Source organism: Phytophthora infestans, genomic scaffold (genome assembly GCF_000142945.1).
Source record: "Phytophthora infestans T30-4 supercont1.7 genomic scaffold, whole genome shotgun sequence".
NCBI lineage: Eukaryota > Oomycota > Peronosporomycetes > Peronosporales > Peronosporaceae > Phytophthora > Phytophthora infestans.
This window is the reverse complement of record NW_003303752.1, coordinates 3,867,948-3,892,520: the sequence shown is the minus strand read 5'-3', so window position 1 is coordinate 3,892,520 and position 24,573 is coordinate 3,867,948. Positions and strand designations below refer to the sequence as shown.

Genomic DNA, 24,573 nt, shown 5'->3' with positions numbered 1-24,573 from the left:
TATCTTGTTCTGGCTGGAGCTGGAAACGCTTTATATTAAATGCTAGAAGCTAATAATGGCCCATTGTGGACCCTTTTGGCGATACACGTGGTACAGGGTGTACACGGTGTACAGCATTGTGAGGTACGACGTATGCGTGGTCTCGTAGGACGCGTAAGCCTGAAAGGTGAAGCGAGTGGGATCAGTATGTACCGAGAAAGGATGCTTCAGCTTACAGTACTGCCAGTGGCAGTGTCACTCCACCACCGGTAAGAACCTACATGTATTGCAATAACTGCACTACATGCAACCTCGTTGACCTGGAACATAGCGAGTCGTGTCTGTGCCTTAAATGCAAGTGGTAAGTTCCTGCACTTAGGCACGAAATGCGACCACTTAAGTACGATCTGGGCCAACTAACGGAAGCGCCCGAATAAAAGCCCCCTTCCGAATAGTGTTCTGTGGGGTGCTACATGTCTGCACTATAAAATACAAGATAGTCTTTTTTGAAACTACTACAGTATTACAAACTTACTGACCATTCATTAAACAGAGAGGAACAATTTTCCGGCAACAGGCCGAAAGGAAAATACTCACCGTCTTTTGAAAAAAAAAAGTCAGGGCCACTTTTCGTGGCACACCAACCCCGAGCTTGGGTTGATAGCGAGCTGCTCAAGGAGTGGATTGATGTGGCTATTCCATTTGTGATGCACGGTGAGCGTAAATGCTTGGTTCGGTACAGCATGAGAGCCCCCATATAGAAGGCTGTAAAAGCTAAGTGCTCTTCGAAAAGTGTTCGATGTGTGTCGTGCCTGGTGGCCTCACGCCTTACTTGCACGCTGGAGATATTGGAATCTCAAGAGTTTCAAGGACCCACTTACATAGAAATTAACGCTTAGAAAGAGTCAGACCAAAAAAATCCTCACCCGTATAAAGTCCGCTCTGTGTGGCACTATTAGATATAGTCCGGACTCTAATAGGGCGCATCCGTTTCTTAAGCACATGCACTAATGCCAGGCAAGAGCGTATTTTGTGAACTAAACTATTATACTAGCAGTATTACCGGTACTTGAATACTACAAGATAATAAATTATTATTACTATTAAATAAAGCGGGGCCAGTGATCAGTAACATGTTTTCATCAATTCGGCGTAAAGGCCTTTTATCATGTTTAAAGTTACCGGGTCTGCATAAATTCACTAAGCTCGGAAAGTATGGGGTGAATCTTACTGCTTCGACAGGTAGGTGGCAATCTTGGGCTCCGCCTTGACATTGCTCAGCAGCGCCGTGAGCTTGGGGAAGCCGTCCACCTTGAAGTCAGGGAACGCCCACTTAAGTTTGTTGTCAACGAAGTCGAGGAATTGCAAATCGGCGAGCGACAGCTTGTCGCCAAGGATGTGAACTTACCAGCCACCATCTTCTCGAGTGCGGCGAAATATTTGGGCACCATCTCTTCGACAAACACTTTTTTCTTCTGGGCCTTCTCGGTTTCATCCGACGTCTTCAGCATGAAATCCACGATGGGGCCCTCGAGGTCTTCCAGCGAGCACGAGAACACGTCAACCTTCAGAGCCTCGGTCGCATCACTAGGATACAAGCCAGCGATCTTGGCAGCGTAGCGAGCGATAGCCATGCTCTGGCCGTAAACCGTGCCGTCCAGCTCTAGGACGGGCACTTGGCCAAGCGGCAGTGTCGGCTTGAGAGCCGCGAAGTCAGAGTGCGTGATACGGTCGTCCGTGAAGGCGATTTCAGCATAGCTGAAGATCAAGCGTGAAAGCTCGGCGCGGCCCTTGCCGTCGAAGTAGGTGAGCTTAATCTGAGGCTGGGTCATCGTGGTCGGCTTGCGATCGGTTGAGTGGAGTAGAGCTAATTCGCAAATGAACGCTGTGTGAGCCGTAGTCCGGTGATGAAGGAATTGCTGTCACTCATTGTCGAGTCACGATTGCGCGATTGCGTAACGCGTTTAGAGTTTAAAACCGATTGTCATAACTTTAGACAATCGGTTATGGTACATATTTTGGTGTGCTACGGTACCGTCGATGACGTACGTGATCAGTAACCTTTTACTTAAGTACAGTAAATCACCGGAATCGGCTGGTGCAAGAGTTAAGAATTGCAGCTATTAAATTGATAGTATCAATCATAATATATATATATGACCGGTACTTCAAGTAATATAATACATTTTCATCCAGGGGTCCTGGCAAGAAAAAAAACATCCCAACAGATATGGATTCACATCCTACCTCTGTTCTTGTCTACTGTTGATGTTTCGCGAGATAAGCGGCCACGTTGGGATCAGACTCCACCTTACTCACGAGCGTTGTGAGCTTAGGATACTTGCTCGGTGAACCCCCCGGAAAGTTACCGAGTCCATTCTTAGTCAGGTCGTAGAGCTGCAGATCTCCGTACGTCATCTTGTCGCCCAGGAAGAAGGGTTTCTTCTGGATGAATCCATCCAGCACTTTGAATGTCTTATGCACGCTTTCCCTCAGCTGTTTCTTTGTCTTCTCAGTCTTAGCAGCTTCGTCTGGAGTACGGTATGCAATCTCCGAGATGAGCATTTTAACACCAACGAGCGACTCTGACACCATGTCCACGCGCAGGTGGTGCCTTCCACCTCGAGTACCGGTACCTGACCGAGCGGCAAAGTGGACTTATTATCCACAAAAGCGTCTTGGTCCAAGCGCTCATCCTCAAATTCTACGCTGCCGGCTGACAAGATTATGCGCGACAGCTCAGCACGGCCGGGCCCAGTAAAGTACGTGAGCTTAAGCTGCGAGGGCGCCACCCAGACTGTGGGTTGCGGTGCGAAATAGCTGTGTTGTTTGGGCACTTGCTCGGCAGAAGGTAGAAGGGAAAGTGGGAAATATATTCAAAAGAGGTTTTAGTTGGATTCTACATGCACACTACACAATAACCTGAAACGACACGCGCCTACACTCGATCTGATTGGTCCCAATAGTGAAACCTAGTCAAAATGTCGTACCTTCAACATTGTCGACTCGACACTTGCGTAAAGGTCCTTGGAGGTCTGGCTTCCGGTCGCCTTCCCGTTGGCGGGCTCTTACATCAATGTCCAACACTCCTCCCCAGAGGCCCGGGGTTCCTGAATCACTCGATGTCGACGAGTCCGATCTTCTCCCGTAGCTCCTTCACCCGTGGCGCCGGTAGCGCCTTTCCCAGCAGGTTGGAAAGCATTTCCGCGCTAGCCACATACTCTGGCACCATGACGCCCTTCTTGGCGCAGGCTTAATTGAACTTGAGCTTGAAGTCCACGTGCTTCGCCTTGGCCGAGCTTGTTTCACTCTGCACTTGCACGATAGCCGCTTGGTTGTCCATCAGCATGGCCATAGGCAACTTGGTGGCGATATCCAGCTCACCCAGTAGCTCCTTCAGCCCGAGTAGCTCCTGAGCACCCACTGTCGCAGCGACGTACTCCGCCTCGGTCGTCGACAGTGCCACGAAATTCTGCTTCTTGCACTGCCATGACACCATCATCCTGTTTACTTGGATGCTTTCCGCGCTCACAGACTTGCGGTCGCTCTTGTCGGCTGCAAAGTCGGCGTCCTATACGAGCGCAATCGTAGTGGTAGCCTTTTAGCATTTTCGTCGCCAGGCATATCCATCTTGTGCGATCGGGTGTCACTCCGGTACCTGGCGATGCGCTTAGCCAGCTTTCAATCCGCCATCGTTGGTGCATGAATCCGTCGCGCTGCACAGTGTACAGCGAACATAATGTCCGGACGCGTGTATCTCGCAATACACAGCAAACTCCCCACCAGTGACTGGAAATTTGTCACCATCGGCCCTGCTGACGCAATCTCCTTTGCCGCATGCGGAAGTAGTTCTGCCAAATCTGACTCTGCCGCGTATTTTCCTCCGATCGAAGATAGCACCGAATTTGCTTTGTCCAATCCAAACTTGGTGAGCATTTCGACGATTGCAGCCTCTTGGTCAACCCTGTAACCACTGAGCTCGTCGTTTTGCACGCGCATCCGAAGCAAATTGCTGGCAACACCGAGAGATTTGAGCTCCAGGACAGACATGTCAGCGAAGAACTGGGAAACCCTGTTCTCGTCCGTGCCAGTAACCAGTAGTTCATCCACGGACGCTCCGACGACTGTCATTCCGCCGCTGTCAGCCTTGAAGTACAAGCACGCGTCCGTAATGCACTGGATGAACCCAAGCTGGACCAGTTCACGATGAAGGTGCTCATACCAAAGGCGTCCTGCTTGTTTCAGACCGTAAAGGCTCAGACCAAGAAGTAGACCAACTTCATCCACGCTCTCAGCTCCGAGCGTCTTCAGCTCTTCTTCCGTCATAACGAGTCCGTCGGGGACGAGCAGCAAAATCGCGATACCTTCCTCCGTTTCGCCTTTGCATACGCGTTTGCAGTGTCGGCGTGTCTAGCAGACACCTTCCATGTGATCGCAATGACGAAGATGAACTTGACACCAGTCATGGTAATCACAGCCGCAAACACGAGAAAGAACTTAACGCCGAACTTTTGCTCGTTGCCACAGGCGACTAGTCGAGCCTTGTACCGCTCGACCAAACCCGTGCCTGTTCGTTTCTTCTTGTGCACCCACTTAGTATGCAAGCGAATGCTACCAGGCTCGAACTTGACCAGCTTACACGTGCTATTTGCCTGTAGAGGTTCAAGTTATTCCTTTCCAGCTGCCTCCCAAAGCTCTGCCTCGGCGCACTTCCGCGTCTGCCTGTAGTTCTCCGGTTCCGGACCATCAGCGTGAGAGCTGACATCCTAAACTTCGGATACGGTCAAAGCCACAGGTTCAGTGCTCAGCCTCGACTCGTCAACCTCGACATCTCCATCAGCTTCAGCACGGCGGCGCGACTTGCAGCGGCAGCGACAAGATCTTCGTGGTGTGAAACGTGGTGCCGGTGGCGTTGTCGTCGTGGGAGCTTGAGCAGTCGGTGTCTTCACATCGGATTTCTCCTCCAACGCGCGGATTGTCTGCACATGCCTACATGACTCACCTTGTTCTCCGAAGGCAGGTACACCCTGTACCATTTGGTCGATTCGTCCATGCCGACGACGACGCCCTCACATGCCCTCTTCTTCATGGCGCGCTTTCCAGCGTAAAAAAAGACGGAGCACTTTGATCTAAACATGACTATGTCGCGAAGGTTTAGTGCTTCGCCAGTCAGCACTTCGAGCGGCGACTTCCGATCCTCGTTAGCGCATGACATGCTTCGGTTCAGCACGTACGTCGCGTACTCAGCCGCATCACCCCAGAAGCTCAGCGGCAATCCTGCACCGAACGCCTTGCACCGAGCCATGTTAAGAACCGTGCGATGCATCTGCTCCGCCTTGCCGTTTGCATCTTGATACGCGACTTCTGACACCTGACACCTGACAAGCCACTCCGTTTTCTTTGCAGAAGAGAAGCACGTATCGGTACTCCCTCCACCGTCTGTGCGGAGAACATACACACGAACGTCGAGCCGTTTTTCGAACTCGACAAGAAAGCCCTCGAACTTCTTTGCAGCTAGGTTCTTCTTCTTTACCGTGAACACCTTGCAGTAGCTCAACTTGAGGTCCACGAAGCTAACCATATAGCGCTACCTTGAGTGTTGGACGCGATGCGAGCGAACAATCTCTACGCCAACATCGACAAGTGTGTCCTTGCGTCACCAGAGATCAAGGCTCTCGCTTGCTTCGTCAGCAACGTGGGCGATCGAGCTGACCCAGACAGTGCCAAGGCCATTGCAGCATGCCCAACGCCCTGATCTCAGAAGGATCTTCGAAAGTGGTTAGGCTTAGCCAACTACCTTCACAAGTACAGCGCAGGGTACGTGGGTCTTGCTAAGCCCTTGTCGGGCCTCCTTCAGAAGGACGCCCACTGACGCTGGGAGCAAGAGCACCAGGATGCCTTCGACAGTCTTAACCCCTTAGTTCTCATATGCTGGAAGATCCAACATAAGAGGTGTGTACCCTAATTCAATCTTGTTGCAGTGTCGTTGTTTATGTTGGAACGCTCAGCACTAGAGAAATTTTGACTTGAGGTTTGTACAGCACATCTGTCATTTATCCTCGTATACTAATTTTTTATTAATATTTGTGGGGAAAAAGGACAAATGTACAGGGTTAGGGTTGCTGGATCGGATCAGCATGATAGAAAAGGGTAAGGACTCACCCATCATTGATGTGTGGGCCACACAGTGTGGTCGACAGCCATCAAATTGACTCATTCTCGAAAAAGACGTTAGACTAAGAAGATGGTGGGTCCTGTCGGCAAGATCCCGCGGTACAAACGCACGACCAGGGAACGACAGCTGTGCCCCGCTGTCCAGAATCCAGCTCGTAGCGTCCACGGACTTGAAGTCGTTACCGGCGGTAAGTGCGAACTTTACTGGCTGGTCCTTGCTGCTTCCAGCAGAACGATCCGGGCAGCTCTTCTTCAGGTGTTCAACCCTCTTGCACTTGTGGCATCGCCGCGTTTCCTCTTGGGACTCAGCCACTGCGTTCACGACTTCCTTACCAAGATGCTTTGGCGCTCGATCTTCATCGGTTAAACGGCCAGTTCGTTCGCCTGCTGGAGAGGATCCGGCCGCGTAATTTCACACTTTGTCATCAAGGCGTGCCTCAAGTCCGGGTCCGCGTACTTGACGATGTTCTCCAGCACTAGCGTTGGTGACGCGTTCGTTGCTATCATGAGGGCATTTAAGAACAAGAAGTGCTCACTCCACGATCGCGACGGGTCCTTCTTCGCGCCAAAAAACTTCATTCTTTGTTGCGTCTAGAGCGCCCGCTTGAGCGACAAGTGCATCGGCTTCATCACAAACCAGATCGTCGGCTGCGCGGCCCACCAGCGCATGATAGGCTGCTGGAAGAAGGGCTCCGCTTTACCACGTAGATGCTGATCGAACTTGTTCACCTTGTAGCGTTCTGGCCAGGCGTAGCCACACGCCTGCTCCGCCATCTCGATCTGCTCAATGAACAGCAGCGCCCACTGCTCGAAGCCGCTCCCAAGTCCCTTGTAGACCTCGCTACCGTCGAAGTTTCGCATGAAGATCTTCGCATCCTTGGCAGGCGGCACTCTCTTGTTGAGGTGCAGCAACGAAGGCCGATGTGCTTGGTACTGCGCAGCCGGTTGCTGCTGTGGCGCCTGCTGAGCTGCTTCATTGGCCTGGAACGGTGTGCCTCCTGCTTGTTGCCCAGCACCAAGACCACCTTACACCCCCAGGCGTCTGCGCACCCATGCCGAAGTCCGACGCACCGTCGTGCAGCTGCATGCGCTGCATGCCCAAGCTGCCTCCGTGTTGCAGTGCTTGACGGTACACGCTCTGGTCTAACCCAGCCCCCCCCCCCGACCGGGTGGTGTAACGGCCGCACGCTGCTGGTGCGTCTCCAGCGACAGCTCTCAGCTGTCCACTTTGGCCGTGAGCTTGGTGATCAGAGCCGCGAGCGCTCCAGCGTCCGGCGCAACCTTCTCTTCGTGATGTTCTTTGCCCCTTTCGTGGTCGACGGGGAGGCGGGGACTGCCTTCGTAGCAGCGTCTGCATCCGAATTGTTGACAATTGGGCTCAAAACCTGTTGTTTGGGCACTTGCTCGGCAAAAGGTAGAAGTGAAAGTGGGAAATATATTCAAAAGAGTTTTTAGTTGGATTCTACATGCACACTACACAATAACCTGAAAAGACACGCGCCTACACTCGATCTGATTAGTCTTAATAGTAAACCAAGTCAAAATGTCGTACCTTCAACATTGTCGACTCGACACTTGCGTAAAGGTCCTTGGAGGTCTGGCTTCCGGTCGCCTTCCTGTTGGCTGGCTCTTACATCAATGTCCAACAAGTTGTGGTAGAGGGCCACAAGTACCGCGGTCACGGCAGCGATAGTGAACTGGTTCATGTCGAGTCTCTTTTTGAAGCGATGCAATATTTAGCGAGGTGGGGTTTGTGTGATCGAAACTGGCTAAATGATATTAGACAGAGTTATGTTTGTAGATAGTGATTTATAATTTCCAATATTAATTTTGGGTACTTAACGATAAATGCTGCATTGGAGGTCTACGAGTGTACATGGTAGATACCGTAATCCGAACAAGACGCATGTAGAGCACGTCCCATGTGACAGTTGATGAATTGTTGTATAAAATTACAAATCTTTACTGGTTAGGTTTTAGGAAAATAATGAGCACGCCCGTTCTGTAAGTTTTTGCAGGGAACCCGACAATATCATTTATACCTATTTCCTGGATCTGCGGCAATAAATAGCGTAGGGCAAAACTCTATGAACAAAAATAAATAATTGCAGCTTGAACATTACAGAAATACATTATCTGTGAATTAATCGTACATGCTCACCTCTTCCTCATAGTCGAGAGTCCTCATGCGTATAAGGATTCTCTATTACAATTAGTGTAGGAGTTAACAGAAGGCCACATTTACCCTCATGCCCGCCATTTCCTACCTTTATGCATACGCCGACTGTAGTAACGACCCAGTACTTAAGATTGTCTTTGAGAAACAAGATCGTCACAGGCGTGCAAAATAAATCATGTTCTACACACAAATCCGTAAGTACTGTTTGCCGCACCAGAAAATAAATTATCTACACACAAATCCGTAAGTACTGTTTGCCGCACCAGAAAAAAAATATTTACGATAAAAATAAAACATATTTTCTAAAAATATTATTTTCGGGTTTCCTGGCTATTACTACCTAAGCACATGTACTGTATTAATGCCATGCCTAGAGCGTATCTTGTGAAGTAAATTATTACTTCATGGTATAATATTTGCTGGGTACTACAAGCTAATAAATTATTATTAATACTAAATAACGGAAGGCGGGGCCAATAAAGCTGATTTCAAGTACATGTATTCATCAATGCAGCGGAAAGGCCGTTTAGAGTTTCCAGGTCTGCATAAATTCACTAAGCACGGAAAGTGTGGGGTGAATCTTACTGCTTCGACAGGTAGGTGGCAATCTTGGGCTCCGCCTTGGCATTGCTCAGCAGCGCCGTGAGCTTGGGGAAGCCGTCCAACTTGAAGTCAGGGAACGCCCACTTGAGTTTGTTGTCAACGAAGTCGAGGAATTGCAAATCGGCGTACGACAGCTTGTCGCCAAGGATGAACTTACCAGCCACCATCTTCTCGAGTGCGGCGAAATATTTGGGCACCATCTCTTCGACAAACACTTTTTGGCCTTCTCGGTTTCATCCGACGTCTTCAGCATGAAATCCACGATGGGGCCCTCGAGGTCTACCAGCGAGCACGAGAACACGTCAACCTTCAGAGCCTCGGCCGCATCACTCGGATACAAGCCAGCGATCTTGGCAGCGTAGCGGGCGATAGCCATGCTCTGGCCGTAAACCGTGCCGTTCAGCTCTAGGACGGGCACTTGGCCGAGCGGCAGTGTCGGCTTGAGCGCCGCGAAGTCAGAGTGCGTGATACGGTCGTCCGTGTAGGCGATTTCAGCATAGTTGAAGATCAAGCGTGGGAGCTCAGCGAGGCAAAGTAGGTGAGCTTAATCTGAGGCTGGGTCATCGTGGTCGGCTTGCGATCGGTTGAGTGGAGTAGAGCGAATTCACAAATGAACGCTGTGTGAGCCGAAGTCCGCTGATGATGTCACGATTGCGTAACGCGTTTAAAGCTTACAACCGACTGTCTAAACTTTAGACAATCGGTTACGGCTCATATTTTGGTCTGCTACAGTACCGTCGGTGACGCACGTGGTCAGTAATCCTGTACAGTAAATCACCGGGATCGAGAATTGAGAATTGCAGCTTCAAGTATAAAAGCTATATATTACCGGTGCTTCAAGTAATAAAATACCTTTTCATCCAGAGCACGACTCGTGCTGCACGAGCCTCGTGAAGAGGTCCCGGCAAGAAAAAATCATTCCAATAGATATGATATAATGGTAATTGTCGCTGCTTATTTTTTTTATTTCTCGCGAAGCTATTTTTTGACCAAGAACTGTATTATCGAATCACCGTTCAAATTCGGTAAAAATGTTTTATCGCTTTTAATCGGTTCTTAGACCAGGTGTCATTTTGAGCTTATACTGTACTTTGCCACATTACTCATTTTGAAGTTGCAAAGATTTTCTTTTGTTTCCGGTGTTGGGGGTGTACGTGACCAGTAATCTAAAAAAAAAACTGTAAATCCCGAGGAATCAGTTAATTCGAAGAATACTAGGAAGTATACTACTTCAAGAAAAATCTTTTCAGCAAGAGCCCTGGCAACACTCCAACAGACACAGATCCACATCCTATCTCTGTTCCTGTTTACTGCTAATGCTTGGCGAGATAAGCCGCCACGTTGGGATTAGACTCCACCTTGCTCACGAGCGTTGTGAGCTTAGGATACTTGCCCAACGAAAACCCCACAAAGTTATCGAGTCCATTCTTGGTCAGGTCGTAGAGCTGCAGATCCCCATACGTCATCTTGTCGCCCAGGAAAAAGGGTCCCTTCTGGACGAATCCCTCGAGCAACTTAAACGTCTTAGGCACGCTTTCCTCCAGCAGTATTTTGGTCTTCTGAACCTTGGCAGCTTCATCCGGCGTACGGTACGCAATCTCCGAGATAAGCGTCTCGACGTCGATGAGGGACTCGGACACCATATCCACGCGCAGACACTCGAGCGGGTCCTGTGGATACAGACCCGTGAGTTTGGCCGCGTAGCGGGCGATAGCCATACTCTGGCTATACGTGGTGCCGTCCACCTCGAGTACCGGTACCTGACCGAGCGGCAGAGTGGGTTTGGTAAAACCTGGTTGGGGTCATATACGGTACAGATCAGAGTTTGTACATATGTTGATTTCGCAATGATCTGATGCGAGATCTGAAAATTCACGGCCTTAAAGAGGCCACGTTAGGCGGGGATCCCAGCGAGGCACCTGTGAAGAAGAGCTCATTCGGTAACATGCAGGCACCTGCACAGTCTCTTCCGGGGAACACCGAACCTTCAGACGGCGCTGGGGTGACCAACGCTGTGTCAAGCCGTCCCAGAGGCCAAGTGCGCCAGGAGAAGACCACGTGCTATTTTCGCGGCTTCAAGTATACTTGGGCGTGGGCATCGTCGAGAAAGATATCATACCGTTGCTGCCATTGGCGCCAAGGCTGTCTTGGTACGATGGCATTCTTCATTGGTACAATGGGCTACACAGTTGGGCGCCCCCACACCTGTCGCCGCGTTGATGCTGCTGGCAGTAGCCTTGCTGATGTCACGGGAGCGATGAAGGACAGGGCAGACATGCTCGCTATCGACCAGGTTGCGCTTCCTGCGCGGCGTATTTGGGAAGCGCTGCGCAACGAATTTTACGGCGCAGACAATGAACACGTTGTGCGCGGGCTGTCGGAGGCCCAAGTGCTTCGACGTGTTTATCAGGCGCGCAGTAGGCATTTCAGTGGAGATGTACACGGAGCGATCGAAATCCCGCCTCTATCATTGGCGTTGGACGCAACGGTTTCGTTCTTTCAGTTTCATTACGTCACTATCAACCGCGAGAACCTTAACAAGCCTACTCGGCTGATCGGCTGGGCGCACCCAAACTTCGTCAACCTTCTCCGCTACAATGGAACTACGATTTTTATTGATGGTACATTCCGCTGTGTACCACCCGGCTACAAACAGTGTGTCATTTTCATGGTACATGATAGAGCTTCGGGGCTGTTTGTACCTGTTTACTACGTATTGAGCACCTCTCGTAGTGGTGATGCCTTTTGGGACATGATACATTTCGTGGTACAAGGTACCGACCAGCAACTGGAGCCCACCGAAGTCGTGTGCGACTTCGAGATTGCGCTGATTGATGCTGTGCAGACTCAATTTCCAAATGCAATTGTCCTAGGCTGCCTATTTCATCTCAAGCAGGCTCTGAGACGAGCTATGAAGCGGTTTCTGATTCCGGAGGAGGAGTGTTGTATTGCTATGACCCGCGGTGTCGTCGACATGCTTACCATTGTTGAGCACTGCTTAATGGAGCGTGCTTTCAAGTGGGTGAAGCGTGAAATCCGCCAGCGCTGTGGCGTGGTCGGGATTTCCTACTCTAAAGCGAAGTGGCGAGGATTCTGGGGATACTTTAATCGGACGTGGCTGGAAACGTACGACGTGAGCGTATGAAATGTTGCCGGCCTAAACAACGAGCTCATCGCACGGACAGATAACCCTTTAGAGAGGTTTAACAGGGAGCTCAACAGCCATTTCCCTAAGCCCCGCCCTAGTATGACGTCTTTCGTTAGTGTCATCAAGACACTATCAACGCAGTATGTTCAACGCCTTGCTGATGTTCCGCGCGGACGGGCACGCCGCTTACCACGCGAGCGCATACAGCTACCGGCGCCCGTTGAAATACCGGATGACATTGCTGATGATTCTGAGGACGAGGAACCTCCAGCAGTTGAGCTGGCATCCGACAGCTCTTCGGAAGCCGAAGATGGTCTAGGCGAGGTGAATGAGGAAGAGCAATAGTCAGTAGGTAGCTTCGTCGTAGTTATATCTAACCAGGAGATATTGATACACGCTGCTTAATCTTAATGAGCTACCTGATCACCATTAGAGTAAGAATATCTGATCCAATAACTGATCTGTACCGTATATGACCCCAACCGGAGGTAACCAGTGGGTTTGATGGCCAAGAAAGCGTCTTGATCTAGGCGAACGTCCTCGAATACTACGTCTCTGGCAGACAAGATCAGGCGCGACAGCTCAGCGCGGCCGGGCTCTGCAAAGTACGTGAGCTCGAGTTGCGAGGGTGCCGCCCATACTGTGGGCTGCGGTTCGAAATAATTGCGATAGAGGCTCACCAACACGGCGGTGGCGGCCACGAGGATGAACGGGTTCATTGTTGTTTTGGTTAGAGCTCAGAAAAGTTCTTGAGTGGCGTGCAGCGAATTCCCAAATGAGCTGCAACGAACGCAAAGACAATTCACGATTGCGTATTGTGAATGCCGACCAAATTTGCTGTTTGTGTTGAAGTAAGCATCTCCGATGTACGTAATCAGTAATCTACGGTACAGTACGACTCATTGCATTACCAAGTGCGTATGCAAAATACTTTTTCTTGAAAAACAATCTCAGAGTGTGGACCACGAGGAAGGCGTCTGGACCATTTCCATATAATTCTGTTTCGTCTAGTAATAGGTTAGTTCTATGGTCAAGCACAGCCAAACACTGCCGCAAAAAATATTAATGCAGTCATGCAAGCATCAGCAACCACAGCGATGAACAGGCGAGATACGGTATGGCTCAATAACGTCTGTAGCTTATTTGCTCACAATTGGTGTATTGATATAATTAATATCTACCTGATTTTTAACTAACCAAAAATTAAATGCTATTTGAAATGTATTGCAGAGATCCTGCTCGTGTTTTAGTTAAACCGGGTATATATCCTGGTACCGGTAGTGCTACGTGTAGTAGTACGTACAGCTCTATTCGAGATTATGTGTGCACCCCAATAGTACATGTAGGTATCGATTCGATACAAATTTCGAATGAGAAGGTCTTATTTTTCTGCCAAAGCGTATAAACGTCACAGGTTTCACTCCACAGTAATACTTTGTCATGAGTATAAACTTATAGAAACTTGGTGTACGAAGTAAAATTTAGGTTACCGTAATTCCTTTCTCAAAGGGCGCACTGATTACTAAATGACTATAGAGGAGGCAGTGATTTGAAATACAGGAACATAGGAGGTACAGGCATTAAAGTTCAATTTACCGGCACACCAAATTTATTCTACCATATACAGTACCTGTATCGACAGCATTAGACTCAGTAGCCCTACTGCATGTAGAGCAATATCTGAAGGCGTCAGGTAGTAATTTCTCTCGTACTTTAATAGTTACTTTATCTCCAGATATTCAAGTTCCGAATTGTACTAGTACTGTACGAAAACACATCCACGATGTTCACATTTTAAAGCACCACGTTTTTGGTGGTGCTGAAAAGGCAGCTACAGTACCTCCACTCACATGATGCAAGTCTCGTAGCTAGCCGGATGCTAGTAGCTGGCATCCAGTTTCATCTTGATTTCACTAAGGAAACCACTTTTTACATCAAGATTTGTGATTGTAGCTGTATCTGGTTGCTTTCAAACACCAAGTGAATGAATAATTTACCAACAACCCAGAATCTGAAGAGCCGGTAGATCAGCGTTTCTGCAAGTGTGCCCTTTGAGAAAGGATTATCCTAATCTCGGATTTCTGTGGTTTCATTGGCTAACACTCCTTTCTTGAGATTGGGTAGGTGTGCCCTTTGAGATAGGAATATCGGTACCTTACAAATGCTAGAAGGTGTTTTCTTAGAAAATTTACTTTTTAGTTTTTTTACGCGGCTACCGTCTTACTCCGCTTCAGACGTCTAGGTTTTCAAAAACAAAACAGCCCACTAGGCATTGTATTCGTATATAAAGCCTAGGCTTACAACTGCAGACATAAATTAAAAATCAGAAGAACAGCATCGATAGCATGTCGATTATCCTACACATGCATCCCATTCACCTTCAGCGTAAAGTAGAAGCCAATCTGTGCGAGGTACACCGTGTCCGTGGGTTAGTAACAGTGTCCGTGTACTCTGAGACGACTTTGCAGTCTTCATCCAGAGTCTTGTTTTCTATATTCCAGTGACGCATGTGTGCTGCAGCAAAAGCTCGAGCTCGCCTGGTAGCGTCTTTCCGCTGTTCAGCGAGGTGATATAGTCAATATCAAACCGACCGTCCAAATACTTTAAGTTGCTCATGTACTCAGTGAGCACCACAACGAACTCGTAAAGTTGCTCACCGCTACTGTAGCGCAGACAGCAGATAAAGCTGGTTCGCATATCCTCAGGGAGGTACCAGGTAGGTCGAGCAACACACAGATCTTCACGATTGTCATTCTCATCCACTATGTGCTGATAACGTAGATGCCACTCGTTCATGTCAACGGACGGGCTTAAGAGATCGCGGAGAGGCGGATGGAGATCTTTAGCGTCGAGCTCCATCTTTGGCACCAGGCTACATAGCGAAAACGCTATCGAAATCTCAGTGCGTTTGTTTGTAGCAATCCAGTCCAAACCCACTGGGGAACCTTGTCGTATCGCGGAACTTTGGGGTTCTCTGCTTTTGTTTAAAGTCGTTTTCCGTCCAAAGCCGAGCTAATGTCGTCGTCGTATTGATCCCTGTAGAAAGCCTGAATGCTTCTGTTAGCAGCAACATCGAGGGGCTGGAGGTGGTTGGTAAGGTTGGGTCGTACCAGTAAAACAAAAACATTGTATTGTCGAAGCTTCTTCTCGTCATAAACTTGACGTGGCACGCGTACAAGTTTATTATGAAGAGTACAAGCTTTTGATAAAACTGAGTTTCTTTTCTGGTACAGATTACGTTTTGGGCGTACTCAAGAAGTATGGTTTTACTCCACATCCCCATAGGGTTCACATCCCCAAGAATTTCCCTCTGGAACCGACGGTTTGCTCTTGAGTTTAGAGAAAGGTACATGTGGCTACTTCCTCCCTTCTACAACGGACCTTCTCTCACACCACGGGTTGTAATAGTCGACTTCGGCTCAGTCTCGGAATATCTTGGGACTTGGTCCATGTTGATGACGTTGCAAGGCTGTATATTGTGTTGTTCGATCAGTTGTTGTGCATTTTTGATAAAATCAAGACAAATTTGGCTGGCAATCTCTGAAAGCGTTCATGCGCTCGTCTGCCTCCTGGATACAAGGCTGTTACGATCTTTAAATCGGCCCAGCCAGCTTGATACTTGCGACGATCGTCTTACGTGGTCGAGGCCATCATGGCACGATGGATGTTGAGTGCATGAAGTTGTATGCACTTGTCTTTCACACGCAAGCCCTTACGGCTTCGTGTTACCACCCAGTCGTGAACCTGCTGCTCTAGTGCGTGGTGCTCTGATTTTCTGCATGCTCCTGGCATCCTCCGTCGTGAACGGGTAGCGAGTTGGCGGATCTTCGATGCGTTGACCAGCAAGTCCTTGCTGTCCGACCAGTTTCTGACCATGGACGGTATCACCTTGTGCTTCTTAGCAAGCGCCTGGAAGTCAGAGCCGTCAACACCGACCCTGTACTCACTAATTACACTTAGCTTGAACTGTATACTGTAGCTGGTTTGCTTCTTGGCTGTCATGGAAGATAGAAATTGAAAAAAATGACTAGCTGTTCAGGAGCGGTTTCAGCTCCAATTGCCAGTCAATTGGCTGGTGATGAAGCATTTAAACTGCTACTAATATGCAATGCAGTTGGTTAAGGCTCACCACCTACACCTTCTGGCTGGGAAGGCGTCCTATTTGACTGGGCATACTACACGAGGTTCGGCTAGCCTCATTATCAACTTTTAAATCCGATTTAAAAGCCGAAGCGGGGTAAGACGGTAGATGTTGTGCAAGAATATCACTATTATTAGTAGATCTTAATGACTATAAAGCGGTCAGTAAACAAAGCTATCGATGGCGCACGTAGTGCCACAACTTCATCATCCGTCTACCTCTAGCCCTTGTTTGGTAGAAGCTGTAGTGGTTTCAATGCCTTACTGCTGCCTCTTGACGCAGCATTGATACGCTGAGGATCCTGGGCATGGTGATTTCGGAGCTCTCCCTCATCATGTGGTATTTTTCGCGAAGTGATAAGTCCGCACGTATGTGTCGTTAGGCCGTATTGAGCAAGCCGTCGCGGGCGTCACTAGTGGTGGTCTCAACTGGGCCAAAACTTCCCCTAGCAGAGTGGAGGTAAGTAAATAAGTAGATGATAAGTTGACGAGCAGAAGCGTAGATGTATCATGTAGGTAGAGCAAAGATAACCGCAGCAACTCACTCAACGCCGCGGCGACGAAGTATAGTGCCCTCGGACGGTGGTCGCTGCAGCTGGTGAGCTCGCTGATAAATTGTGGCTGTGAGGTTTTAAAAAGAAACAATTTTTCCGGTGATAGAAAATGATAATCTCGCTCGAGTCGTACTACCTTCTTAAACAGATTTAAAAATTCTAGATGTGCTGGAGCTTAGTGCAGCGATGTCGATCACACGGTTTGTTCTATAAATGGTTAGGTGGTCGATTGTTCAAACACGTTCAAATGTGCCATCGTTGCGTATTCATGAAACCAAGAAGCAATAAAACGAAAAAGAGTCAAAATGATAAATACCTTCGTGGTGAGCAGCCGTCTCTTATTGGGCCTTCTCATTCTAGATAGTGGACTTTACATCGGTTTCGCAGGGATTTAGGGCTTACAAATATTAGGTACAGGAATTTTACCCTCCTCCGACCAGATGGCGTGAACAAACCGATGACACAACGATCACTCGCCAGATTGCTTTATTGTTCGTTCTGTTTGTTCATCAAACGAAATCGGGCAACACGGTTTAGTGTGGTAGCGTATCTTATCTGTATATGAGCGTTAGAACAGATACGATAAAAATTCAACCGCACTACCAGCCCTTATCTCGTATAAAAAAAACTATATGTAGAGTAATGCCAAAGTAGAGTGACACGGTAACACGATGGCTATGGACATCTATACAAGAAAACGTGAGGTTCATACGTGCTGATCTGAATATCACTCACAAAATCCAAATTGATTCGCCAACACTGGCAGCGAAAGGGCAGGCACAGCTAGACTTTCTGCTGTCACCAATTCTTTCTCAAGCGCTGTATCGGAGCCTCATCCCTCACCCACATTGGCACAATGCCGTGGCGTAAATGTTGGCCTAATGTGCATGTACATAAGTTGTGTGGTTAGTGGTGCCACACAGAAATTCTCATTTCAATCTTGTCAGCCCTACTGTCAACGGCACGACTAGGCACTGGGCTGCACTTCGTTTTCACACTCGCCTGTAGTATGCCGTGACCCACCGCCTCCGAGCTACATTCTGCCATTATATTTGCCGGCGACACAGTGGAGTACTACTATATGGTTTTTGAAGCACTCGGACTGCGATGGCACCGCGTGTCAGTCGTCCTGCCAATCGAGGAGGAAGTTGAGGTAGAATCCAATCCCGGTGGTCATCGGCGAGCTAGTTTCACAACATATGATACTGAAGCAATCTATAGAACGGTTTGGGAATCGGTTCAAGCGAGAATATTCGCTTTGGCGCACGTTACGCTCGTATACGTTGATTCCAGTTCAATTCTCACCTACTGCGTGATCCAGCACCCTTAGCAATGCGTTGCCGGGCATCATTCAAGGCGCTGGAGAGTCCACGATACGTGAGAGTCGTGGTGAGTGTGAGAAGACAGGGCCGAAGGGCTTACATCTCGACGAGGATTCAGATGAGGTGGTAGCGACAAATGACGAAGGTGCTGAGACCGCAATATACTCCAGCACATCACTAGTCAGTCTTAGCGCTGAAAATGTTAATGAAAACGATGCAAGTTCAGCCAAGGGCCGTAGTATGTGCGGTAAAATGGACGATACATCAGGCGCGTTGATATTTGACGACACGTAATCACCCGTCGAGGTCGAAAGGGCGTCCGGCACCTTTCAGACTCTCAGTAAAGGACGGGACGAGCTAGGCAACGCCGTAACCGCTGCTAAAAGCCCTATCACGTGTGAGCAAACCGTCGCTCCGGTATCGGAGAACGACGCATCCGACCATGAGCTGCTCTATGCTGAGGAGTACATGCTGAAGATCCCGAATCGGCTCGCCAGAGCCAAGATCTGACATCAGTAAAAAAAAAAGCGGACAGGCTTTTGGTGCGTCCTGCGCTCTCGCAAGCGCAGATGTGGCGGAGTCGGTGAATTTTTTTTCGTATCAAGGGGTGTATAGCGCAACCTAGCGACGTTGCCAAGCCAGCCGACTTCAGATGGGCACCGTGCTTGGATTTCTGCTCCAGGATACGGGTCCTCCCGCCAGGATGACAGGTCCTGCGCATGGATGGACGTGCTCCGAGTGTGGAAGTAGGCGGTACAGGTAGCGAGATCGCTCCCTGGAAAGGTCTTTAGCGTGTGTACCTCATATACGCCTATGGGCTCGTCTATCTTCAACGGATAGGCACTCTGCCAGACTGCTTGGTTGGGTCTTGGACAATTATAACCTAATGGAGAAGTGCGGGGCAAGCGTCCACTTCAGGCTGCAGCCTTGGGCCCCAAAAAGGGAATCCTGGCGTGGATGTCCTCGCCAGGGTGTGGGAAGTCAGAAGTAAGTACGCTAGGACATAGACAGCTTGTGTACAGTATCTCAGGTGCAATTCTGGACTGGTTGATAGCCAGCACATAGAGCTATATACAAATGAGTTAGCAATATGTAGCAATCCAAATACAACAGGCCCTAGGCTCACTCGAGTCTTAAGTCAGGCACCTAGCAGCCTGAATACGCATAGTACAAACGCGCATCACCTCAATTAAAAAAAACATTTGTTGAGCTCCAGGATACGGTCAGTCCACACAGCAGTCAATACAAATTCCCAAAAGGCGACTACTTAGCTTTCAGGAAAAATATAAAATGGGCGAAGCACTTACAAATTAGTGATCCAACTACGATATAAAACAGGTGGATCACTCCAAATATATGCTCGCTGGTCACCACCTAGCTGGGCTTGAGCTTAGATGGAATTGCAACGAAGTGATCAGTCCTTCTTGATCAACTTGCCCGGAATGTGTGGAGGCGCGGCGGTGTGATTGCTTCTTCTTTGCGGCGCTTATCTTCCTAGTTTATTCCACGCCAAACACTTCTGCGTAACGAGGAAAAACAAGCACTGTTTTAGATTATCAATAGGTCCAAAGTCTTCTGTCTTCTTGCACCTCGTACATTCATCATGTAGCTCTTCTTCAAGTCTTCGTAGAATATCCTGTCGTCTGTATGGCTATGTTTGTCCTCGTGCTGTAGTCAGCTCTGACTTCTCGTAGTCTTCGTTTGGGCATGGATTGAGGCAAATATCTCGGTCTCAGTATGGGATAGTCTTGCTGACTCGACAGGGTCGTGCCTGGGCGCGCATCCAGCGTAACGAACTTCAAACTTGCGTGTCACTTCATTACGATGCCAACCAGTCGCCTTGATACATATTTATCCAGATACGCACAGTCTGTTCTTTACCTGGGTAAATGCTCTTCAATGGCAGTGTATCTTGGATGATCACTTGTAACTTCCACGAATACTTTCCATCCAGGCGCAGATTGCTCTAGGGCTGGAGCTGCACCGTTGTCTTGGAACGGAATGCACTTGCTGCCTACTGCAGCGTAGCAAGAGACTTGATACACTTGATTTTGATTGTAATTCTGGCATGCGAACGCGTACGGCTGCATCTTTGAGTATCTGACCACGTAATCCTGGTGCGGTTATGTTCAGGATCCCTTCTTGCGCACTAATCGCTGTAATCCTGGTGTGAACGCGTACGGGCTTCATCCTTGCACACTAACACATGTAATTCGCTCCAAATCTTGCCTCGAAGAACACGCAAGTGGCTACACATAGCCAGTTGGCTACGAGCGAGTTTTCCACGTTGGTGTGAGATACACCAATGATTACATATTGCAGACTGTTGGTCTGCATGCATTTAGGACATTCATTGGTTAAACGTCAATATCCTCAGCCAATTAGGATGGTAGGATTCAGTCAATCATTTGCTGTAAAATACCTTTCATTTAGAAAATTAGATAAGGAGGAAAACCCAAACAAACAAATGAACAGCTCTCATTTTTACCGAAAATCGGCTTTGCTTTCCCATTTAATTAAATCTATACTTTCGGACGAAGGTATAGTTAACCTAAGTGAAACGCAACTTACGCTTCATCATACACGTGCGCTATTGTGCAAGCCAAAGTAGTGAGATACAAGTAGGCCCGTTACACCTGGTAGCACTGTGTAGTCCGTCCAACGACCGACTAACTGACGAGTTCGTATGAAACACGAACACGGGGTGGAGAACAAACCCATGGACTGTAATCCATCCATCCGTAGCCCAAGTGCTTCTGCCACGTACATTGTGCGTGCAGTCTGACCCATCTGGCGGGTCCGGCTTAGGAACCTCCTTAAAGACTGTCAACAGTCATTGGAGAGGCAGCAACAATGCTACGTACGTTATCACCGACAGAGCAAAAAGGTGTTGCTCCGGGATTCGTCATGAGCGATCTGTGCGATTTTACTGCTACAAAAGTGTCGCCCGGGACGACACCGCGTGTGCAGTCGATGAAGCTGCACGTGAGCAGCTATGTGGGGAAAGAGGATGAGCCTCTTCTCCGATGGCTTGTCGAAGTTACACTGCCAGACCGGTTGTCATATCACCGAAGAACCATCGAAGGCTGCGCTCGCACATGTCATGTCTTGGCGGACGATCGAGAAGCTGAGCGTATGGGGTGCCAGCTCACAGATCATACGTGCTTTAGCACGTATGCGATATCCAAGCTGGAGATCAGACAAGCGTTTGAGCCCCCTCAGACTGAGTTCCGATCGAGCAGAGTTTTTCGACCTACAGAAAGGTACAGATGACGTTCATGCACAAGCCCAACGTGCGCAGTACTTGGTTCCGAGCATTGTGACCAATTTGATCGACGAGGCGACAAAGGTCGTCACGTTCATGAAGGGCTTAAAGAAATGATCGGTTAAGACTTATCTCTTCCGAGAGTACCCAAGTACTGTCGAAGCTACGATTGCTCTTGCGATGCAAGAGGCGTTTAGCCTGAGCTGCATACGAACGTGCCAAGGATGGCACGTCCGATAATGAGAGAGGAAGGATCAGAGCGTATGGACCTCTCGAATGCTTCCGCTGTTGGGGGCAAGCGCGGTGTTACCGATGTGGCTACACCGGACACTTATCGCGTGACTACGTAGCGCCTGTGCACTCGGCCAGGGGCCAACGCGGTGATGCCCGGCATCGCCGCGTATCATCAAGAAGATGCAGAACCAGTAGGCGAGGGGCGCCCTACTGGTATTGCAGTCGCGCGTGTTACAAAGGACACGAGACTCGGAGGACTGAAGCCCCCAGCTACAGGGATTCTCGTTCCGAAAAGCAAGATGGCAAGCCAAATCTTGCCATCCTGAAAGTGAAGTCTAAGAGACGTCTAAGAGCGCAGGTTCACTTCGTGCTTTGGTTGACGCAGGAGCGTAGAACAACTTTGTTCGACTGGAAAGTCCTCGAAAGCTGAACTTTGAAAAAGCTAAAACACCTCGAAGTATTTTGGAGGTGTGGTTGCCAACAGGTGCCACCGTAAGAACGGTGAAACGCGTAGTACGCGTGTGCTTCTCGTACAAACCTTGGGTGTTCGAAAAGGATCTTGTCGTCCTCGAACTGGACGATTAGTTTGACTTGGTATTGGGCATGCCGTGGCATGCACGGCATGATCCAGCGATCAACGGGGAGAAGTGTACGCTTGTACACCTCGAACGCAGCGGGACCGAGAGAGATGGCCCTGTCAGTGTCGCGCATGCACGCAAGGTGCATCCGATCCCACCGTTGAGGCAGCACCTTACGCTTCAACCTCTGGTGCCCATTCACAAGTCGCAACAACTTAGGCAGCTGAGTCGGTCTCAAATCGAAAATCAGATTTGAGACACGTCCTACTTCGATGACCATTTTGACTCGGGGAGTTGATAGATCAAGTATGAAAGAACTTTAAGTCACAGACAGTGACTGTGACGGTGATTCATTGGTTCCGGAAACTGACGCATCAGATATGCAAGGAGCTCCAGCTACAAACTGTAACTGTGATGTCGGTGTGTCAGTCCCGGGGGGGGGGGGGGTGACGACGCGGCAAGCAGTGTTGGCGGCTGCAAACGTCCAGCACTGAAAACGTTTGCGTGCTCCCGTACAGCCGTGCTGCGCCAGGAAGCGGAATGTAATCAAGTCGGCCTTGATCATTCGCGTCCGTGGAAAGAATTCACCGATGGTTACATCGAAAATTTGTCCAAGGCCGGGCCTCGACGAGAAACATGTGAAGTCGGGCTTCACAAGAACAAACGACGGCGCAAGCGACGAAAGCTGTGTATGAGTCGGTCCGTGAGCGAGGTGATACGAGCGATGTCGTGCGTCGAAACGTTGAACGTCTTGACACGGACCCGTACTGGTCTCCAGTACCGGTCATTTCAAATTGGAGAATCCTCCGACGAGTTCGTTGAAGGTGACATCGCTTCTAGTCATGGGCTTGATGCGCTTCGCAAAGGACCTGTACGATGAACGCATCACCAAAGATATGCATCCTTTCGGACATCGAAGGGATGAAAAGCGAAGCAGGAGTTGAGGCAGCTCCACGCTGGGAATACCGCTGAGCGTAAGGACACTCCTAGTGTGAAGACGAAGAAAGCAGCACTTCGACGAGCAGTGCTGGGGCTCGTGAAGTCAAGTCCCTTCTAGGATGTTCTGCTGAAGCACAAGGATGTGGTCCCGGAAGAGATTCCTGCGGAAGTTCCACAGGATAAGGGTATACAGCACGGGATCGACTTCGTGTCGGGCACGAAGTACTGTATGACGCGGCAGTGGTCACTGTCGCGAGATCAAGTATAGTCAATCGATGATTTTTTTAAGTCGTCGTAAAGCGGGTCAAGTGCGGGGATCAAAGTCCCTGCACGGCGCACCAATATTCTGTGCCAAGAAGCCACAGGGCGGATAGCGCATCGCTCATCCTTACAACAAACTGAATGATGCGACGATATCAGCGTCTGCGCTAGTATCGATTCGATGGCCAGGAGTACCATCTATAGTGCTCTTGATCTGCGCGACGTTCTATCACATCCTGATGCGTGAGAAGGGCATTCCGCTCACGGCGATGAGCACCCCAAACGGTATGCTTTGGGAGTGATTCGTAATGCCGCAGGGACTGAAGAGCGCCCCCGCAACCTTCAATATATGTGTTACATATCTATTGCGCTCAGTGCGTGACTTCGCACCGAGCTAGATCGACTACGTGTTCGTTCACAGCCGGGATATCGACGGGAAGACTGATGTTGAGGTACACAAAGAGCACCTCGGTCAACTGCTAGGGCTTATGCGTAAACATAGCCGCTATGGGAATTTGAAGTAATGTATATTCGGGGCGAGCAAGACACCCGTCCTTGGGTGTCTCGTCGGGAAGTGAGGCGTACGCCTTGACCCAGAAAAGGTCAGAGTGATCCATGAATGGCCTACGCCATCCGACGTGAAGGAACTAAGACAGTTTTTTGGACCTGCAACGTACTTGTGTAAGTACGTTGAGAGTTACACGGGCAAGATTCGCCCACTGGCGCAGCTTCTGAAGAAGAAAGCTGAGTGGATTTGGACTACTGAGTGTCAGCAGGCCTTCGATACAGTCAAGCAGGGCTTGACTGAGGCGCCGATCTTGGCAGTGGCTAACAAGAGTCGCCCATTCCACATCGAGTGTGACGCGTCCGACTTTGCGATCGGATGCGCGTTGCAGCACGATCACGAGGGTCGTGATCGTATAATTACTACCCGTCGTGTCAGCGAAAGCCAGCTGAGCGTAACTACCCTGTATATGACAAAGAGCTCTTTGTTAAGAAGTATCAACTCGCGAAGTTCCGAGTGTATTTACTTGGGAGTAGACCGTTCGTGGTCTACACCGACCACGCTTCACTGCGAGCGACAGTGAAGACTCGTCACCTCTTGCACCGAATGGCGAGATGGTTATCACTCTTTGCGGAGTACAACTTTCAGGTTGAGTACAAACCTGAAAGGTTGAATGTGGTGGTCCATGCATT

At 49.3% G+C, this 24,573-nt stretch overlaps 3 protein-coding genes across 3 annotated transcripts; all 3 read right to left on the bottom strand.

Annotated features, from left to right (window-relative positions):
- Positions 1 to 42: 42 nt before the first annotated feature.
- Positions 43 to 2,574, bottom strand: PITG_05577 (glutathione S-transferase, putative; the record flags this gene model as incomplete). Its single annotated transcript, XM_002999157.1, has 6 exons — positions 43 to 159; positions 291 to 348; positions 625 to 672; positions 1,211 to 1,362; positions 1,428 to 1,846; positions 2,349 to 2,574. 6 exons carry the CDS (start codon positions 2,572 to 2,574, stop codon positions 43 to 45), a joined length of 1,020 nt encoding a protein of 339 aa, XP_002999203.1.
- Positions 2,575 to 8,557: 5,983 nt separating this feature from the next.
- PITG_05576 (uncharacterized protein) lies at positions 8,558 to 9,135 on the bottom strand (the record flags this gene model as incomplete). The annotated part of the gene is made up of 2 exons (XM_002999156.1): positions 8,558 to 8,561; positions 8,918 to 9,135. 2 exons carry the CDS (start codon positions 9,133 to 9,135, stop codon positions 8,558 to 8,560), a joined length of 222 nt encoding a protein of 73 aa, XP_002999202.1.
- A 6,335-nt stretch (positions 9,136 to 15,470) lies between these two features.
- PITG_05574 (uncharacterized protein) lies at positions 15,471 to 16,085 on the bottom strand (the record flags this gene model as incomplete). Its single annotated transcript, XM_002999155.1, has 2 exons — positions 15,471 to 15,552; positions 15,721 to 16,085. The coding sequence occupies 2 exons, from the start codon at positions 16,083 to 16,085 to the stop codon at positions 15,471 to 15,473; spliced, it is 447 nt and encodes a 148-aa protein (XP_002999201.1).
- Positions 16,086 to 24,573: the final 8,488 nt, after the last annotated feature.